General features: G+C 33.9%; 1 protein-coding gene across 3 annotated transcripts; it reads right to left on the reverse strand.

Moving 5' to 3' along the window:
- Positions 1-3,931: 3,931 nt before the first annotated feature.
- Positions 3,932-4,836, reverse strand: LOC122818009 (CCHC-type zinc finger nucleic acid binding protein-like). Of its 3 annotated transcripts, none has more exons than XM_044091455.2 (3): positions 4,536-4,836; positions 4,166-4,444; positions 3,932-4,110 (listed from the first exon to the last, which is right to left on the reverse strand). In XM_044091455.2, the coding sequence occupies exons 1-3, from the start codon at positions 4,560-4,562 to the stop codon at positions 4,099-4,101; spliced, it is 318 nt and encodes a 105-aa protein (XP_043947390.1). In that variant the 5' UTR covers positions 4,563-4,836; the 3' UTR covers positions 3,932-4,098. The 3 variants fall into 3 exon arrangements, with proteins under 3 accessions (XP_043947390.1, XP_050744206.1, XP_043947389.1); XM_050888249.1 differs by having other exon boundaries at positions 4,166-4,485; XM_044091454.2 differs by having other exon boundaries at positions 4,166-4,836.
- Positions 4,837-6,384: the final 1,548 nt, after the last annotated feature.

The following is a 6,384-nucleotide window of genomic DNA, read 5'->3' on the forward strand; positions in this document are numbered from 1 at the left end:
ATTGGCCTTTAATGGAATCTGTGAGTACAATGTACCTATTATAAAATTTCAATTGAACAGTAAAGTATTTTCGACTAAAATTTCAAATAGTACTGAGTATCGATTATGGCATGAAAGATTAGGTCACATAAGCGTAGGAAAATTTTTTGGAAATGAAGCGAAATAGTCTTTTTGAGGATACTAATATTTTAATCAATATTGTATAAATGGCAAGCAATCTAGATTAAAATTTCAAAAATCTGAAGATTTTTGGTTCGACGGTATATGCATTGAATAAAGTACAAAAAAGAAAGTTTGACGAAAAGTCAATTAAAGCTATTCTTGTTGGATATGAACCAAATGGTTATAAACTATGGAATGAGGAATCGAGGAAATTTATGACAGCAAGAGATGTTGTGGTGGATGAAATAAACATGCTAAAACCAAGAGTTTTACATGGAAAAGATTCGGATGTTTAAAGTAATACTGTTGAACAAAATAATAAATCTTTAACTAAAGAAAATGAAGAGTAGGATTTTCTTTTAGTGGAAAATAATGAATCTGTTGATTCTGAATTAAATGAACAACTCTATGAAAATTCCACATATCTTGAGAATGCCGATCCAGTCGTTGAAACTGGTGATAAATTAAAAGAAAATGAAGAGGAAGAAGAAATCAGACGTAGTGAAAGAATTAAAAGTAAGCCCAAATTATCATATCGATTTTTAGAAAGATGTCTAATAAATACTCAAATATGCTTAAATGATATTCCTAATACCTTTGATGAGATTAAGTTTCGTGAGGACAGATCTTTCTGGGAGAATGCTATACAAGATGAACTTAAGTCTCATTTTCAAAATAATACCTGGACTTTAGTGCATAAGCCAGATAATAAGAACATAGTTGATTGCAAATGGGTATTTAGTATTTAACAAGATGAATTTGGGAACTTAGTAAAGTACAAAGCAAGACTTGTAGGGCGGGGTTTCACTCAAGAATATATGACTGATTACGATGAGACATCTGCACCAGTTGCACGAATATCCAGTTTTAGATTTTTGTTGGCCCTTTCAAATCAACATGATTTAATTGTTCATCATATGGATGTAAAAACTGCGTTTGTAAATTAAACTCTAAAAGATGAAATCTACATGAATGTTTCAAAAGGCCTGAATCAGTCTTATGAGAATAAAGTATGTAAGCTTAATAAAGCTATATATGGCCTTAAGCAAGCTGCTAGATGTTGGTTCGAAGTTTTTGAAAGTGTGTTGAAGGATGTTGGATTTCAAAACTTAGGAGTTGATCGGTGTATTTATATTCTGGATAAGGGAGATATTTCGAGAAATATATATATCCTGTTATGTGTAGATGATATAGTAATTGCAACAAACAAATCAGATACAATGTCAGAATTTAAATCTTACCTTCATGATAAGTTTCAAATGACCGATTTACGGGAAATTAGACACTTTATTGGCATAAAAATTGACAGAACCTATGGAGAGATTTGTCTTAGTCAGTCGTCATATATTCAGAATGTATTGAGAAAATTTAATATGGAAGATTGTAATTCAGTTAGTACTCCCCTCCCAAACAAGTTGGACTATACGGCTCTGCAATCGGAAGAACTATGTGATGCACCTTGTAGAAATTTAATTGGTTGTTTGATGTACATAATGTTATGTACACGGCCTGACTTAAGTACTTCAATAAGTATTCTAAGCAGATATACAAACATCAACAATAAGGAACTATGGCAAAACCTTAAAAGAGTTCTTTGATATCTAAAGGGAACTGTTAATCTCAAGCTTAGATTCAAGAAAGAAACTAATTTTAAAATATTCTTGCAGGATATGTAGATTCAGATTGCGCTGGGAATGAAACTGATAGAAGAAGTACCACAGGGTATTTATTTAAAATGTTTGAAAGTTGTTTAATTTCCTGGAGTACCATGAAACAAAAGTCAGTTGCTGCTTCATCTACTGAAGCTGAATACATGGCCTTATTTGAAGGTGTAAAAGAAGCTCTTTGGCTTAAATCACTAATAAATGAGATTAACCTAAAATTAAATGGTCCTATAGAAATTTTTGAAGATAATCAAGGTTGTATAAGTATTGCAAATAACCCTACTTGCCAGAAGAGAACTAAGCACATAGACATTAAATATCATTTTACAAGATAGCAAATTGAAAAAAAAGTAATTTGTGTAAAGTATATTCCCACAGATTTGCAACTAGCTGATATACTGACGAAGCCATTACCAACTGCGCGGTTTATTTCCCTGAGAAGCCAGCTGGGACTTTCAGAATAAATAAACTACGAACTATGGGAATGATTGCTGAAAATTCATGGCCTTTAGAAGTCATATGTGAAATGGATCTCTTTTTTTATGTTATTAATTTCAATTTCTCTTACCTACTAAGCCTTAAGTAATTGAATCGAATTCATATACTTGATTATTTTTTTTCTAAATGGATCTCATGAAGTACTTATCATTAATTTTACCTTAATTAATTGAATTAAGTTTATGAACTGTTTAATTTCATTTATGTAAAAACCCTACTAATGTTAATTTGATATTTGATCTAGTTGGGTTGTACTGGGTTTTTCCCAACTCCAGTAGCAAATGCTAGATCTGAAAAGAATTGAACCCCCAGAATAAGAATATAAAAAAAAAATTAAGATATAAATAAAAATTAAAGCACAAACTCATGTCAAGAATCGAAGTGATAATCAATGTAACTTTTGAGGCGGCGTGTTGAAATTTGCATCTTCAAATATGCAAAAGTCACATTATTAATTATGCACACCAAAATGTGTTCGTTGTTGTCTTGACATCTATCACGCCTGTTCGTTGATCTCTTAACCTATCGATATTCTCGTTCACTTCCTTTCTGGCATTGAGAGCGTGTGGTACACCTAAAATCTAATTGGGCGTTATTATTTATTCATTGGTGGTTGTCTGGTTAATACTTAATTGTATTAGATCTTTATTATTAAATTACAATACGCAAAAACTCAAATTGTCCTAAAAGCGTCATAAATGAGGTATATTTTATCGATTCACCTTCCACAAACACATGAAAGTAGCCATGCTTTAAATCTAATTTCAAAAATATGATTTTATTTACTAATGTATCTAATAAATCGTCAATCAAAGGTAACGGATAATTATCTTTCACCATAGTCTTGTTAAGCTTTCGGTAATCTACACATAGTCGTAAGTCGCCTGACTTCTTTTTAACTAATACTATTGGAGATGCATACTCAGATTCACTCGGCCTTATAATTCCTTCACTTAAGTATTCGTCTTATATCACCTGTAATTTTTCTTTCTCTGTGCAAGCTAAACGTCTGGGCGAACAACTGATTTGTTTTGAATCCTCTAATCTTAATTTCATTTCGCATCTAACCTCCGGTTCCTTTGGCCTTTCTTTATTTACATAACAACTCTCTACCATCCTAACAAACTGACACCTAACATTATAATTCACATTATCACCAACTTTGTATTCTACACTGTCATCCGTTAAATTTATATTAAATAATTCTTTTTCCATTAGATTTATTTCCGGCTCAATATAATTTTTAATCATAACTTCTTCTTTATCTCTGATTTTACTAAAAATTTCTTTGTTTGTTTCCCTGCTGTCCCTAGTTTCATGATTAATATTGCTAAAAATTTTATTTTTATTCCTAACATTTTATTCCTAACATTACTAACATCACCAATTATCTGCTTTTCATCACTAACATCATCGCTAACTATCTGCTTTTCATCACTAACATCATCGCTAACTATCTGCTTTTCATCACTAACATCAGAAGGATTTTCAATATTCTCAAACGTAACCATTTTCAAAGTGTCAAGGCTTAAATTTAGATTACAAGCATCCATAAAATCTCGTCCCAAGATTACATCATGACTCATAGATTCATTTGCCACAACAACTAAATTAAAATGTACTTTATTTAAATTTTTCAAAACATAACATAGTATTTTTCCATAAGTTTTTAGGTAACTTTTGTTTAAACCATAATATGAACTTAAAACTGGTAATTTTGAAATGTCTTCTGGCACTTTGGATATTTTAATAAATGATGTTGGGCTTCCTGTATCTATGAGGCATTCTGCAATTAACCTGGTATTAGAATCGCTAACAAAATTAATTTCAACATATCTTACATATTTGTTTTCGCCCTCGTTCTTGTTTTTGTTTTTCAAGCATTTCGCAACAAAGTGTCCCATCTCTCCGCACGCATAGCATGATCCTTTCTCCCGTTTCGACTTCCTGCACTCATACGCCCAATGCCCTTTGGCATTGCAATTGAAACAACGAGTCTCCTTGCTGTCCTTGGGATCCGTTGATGTCGTCGGCCTGCCAACTCCATATAGCTTTGGCAAGCTTACATCCGCAAACGCACTCTTTATGTGCCCAACATCCACAAAGCACTGAATATGCGCCTGATTGGGGATACCTTCGATGATGCAGCTCAACATTTCATCTGCATCAATATTAATGCCCTGAGCAAGCTTTATCTTATCGTCGACATACCTCCCGAAACTTTCGCTTTGTTTCCATTTGCGCCCTTCGAAATTGCGTCGTATCTCCAACTTCGATGATTTTCCCCTAAACGTTGAGATCAGCTCTGCTCTAGGTCATCCAACGGTAGCCACACGCGGTCTGCATCTGCGTGCAGCCACTCATAAGCTTTTCCCTTTATTTTGCTCAGCATTAGCATCTTTACGTTAATTATAATACAATCTTGGTAAAAAGCGATTTTATTTTCAAATATCTAATAAGTCTGTCGTTTTTAACATTTTCGATCATATCAAATTTATGTGACATTTCAGGGCCGAATTGATACTGGATTTCATCAAATTGACCATCATATCATGTTATTATTTCTGACTCTCCTGTTATCTACCTGAATCTGAAAAAAACAATAGAAGCGCGGGAGGGAAGGCTTTTGCTCTTTGCATTATTTCTCTTCTTAATGCATTTTTGTGCGCCAAAGGAAAAGTGAAATTGGAAAATCCGTGCAATTAAATTGGCGGGCTAAGTCTTTACAGCGCTGTAATAATTTCTGTTATGTCATTTTAAAGATATTCATGTATGTTTACTTATGTTGTTTGTATGTATGATTAATCGATGCCTTTTATTATTTAGCGAGTTTTCCAAGAGTTTTACAATTTTAAAGAGAGATCTATACTTAATTTGTTTTGTTTTGTGTTTTTTACTTGTTAAGAAGATAACAAAAATTTGTGTTTTTACGCGGTCACGAGTTGTTGCTGCTTCTGCCGGCGTCGCTGTCGCGGCTTGCTGCTGACTGGTTGCTGCGCACTTTGTAATAGTAATTTTAAATAGATCTCCCAGTAAACGGGTACGTGTTAATAGTTAATTTATCATTTCTATTAGATTTGTTTAATCTCCTAGCTTTGTTTGTGTAACTTACGCTCCTAAACTTGCTAAAACACTTTTACTCCCTCTTAATCTCCTTCGCTCTATTTTATAACTGTAACCTGCTCTCTATGCACCCGCTGAATTTGTGGTAGACTTTTTCGGTGCTATTTCCTGCAACTCTCTCTCTCTTTCTTGCTTGATTTGCTTTGTATTTGTTCGTGCTGAAAGTTGTTAGTGTCGCACAAGCCACGCTCAGTCGATAGAATATTTTTTCCCCCGTGCTCTCGCTCTTATTTTTTTTTTGTGTTTTGTGCCTTTGTGATATTCGAATTTGATCCCAGTGCCAAATTTACTTTGAGGTATTTTTGATATTTTATTTCATTTTACATTTGTTTGTCTAATAATGGCCCTTGTCTGTTTTAAGAAAAACTGTACATTTGCGTCTCTAACGAAAGACCCCTTTTTTTTGTTGGCTCTGCGGTTCGATGACGCACGTCAAATATGCAGGATTCACCGGCAAGGTAAAAGATTTTATAGATCTTAACTCTACTCTTATGTGGTCATGTGGGTTCTGCAAGGAACTGGTGGTTGAGATGAGCGGCTTTGTGAATGAGACTCGAGATAGCCTATTGAATATCTCGGGTGCTTTTAGGCAACTCAATGAGGGGTTCAATACCGCCTGTACCCAGTTTAATAATAAAAAATTATTAACCGAGTCGCCTAAACGATAGACAAAAAAGGCAGCTTAACCACCGTTAATAACACCATGGAATCCAACCCAAATCCGAACTTGTTAGCAGCAGTACCTGTCGACACAGGGGTAAGCGAATCAACTGTGCGTATGGATACATACGAAATATGTGGTGGCTCGAACAGATTTTAATGTTCTCAACAGTCATTGCTATTTAAACCGATGTCAATTTGAATTCTCAAACGATCTGAAACAATTTTATAACTTTGTTAATGCCAAGCGTAAGTCATCTGCATTGCCTTCATCGGT

The sequence above is a fragment of the Drosophila biarmipes genome, chromosome 2R (assembly GCF_025231255.1).
Source record: "Drosophila biarmipes strain raj3 chromosome 2R, RU_DBia_V1.1, whole genome shotgun sequence".
Lineage (NCBI taxonomy): Eukaryota > Metazoa > Arthropoda > Insecta > Diptera > Drosophilidae > Drosophila > Drosophila biarmipes.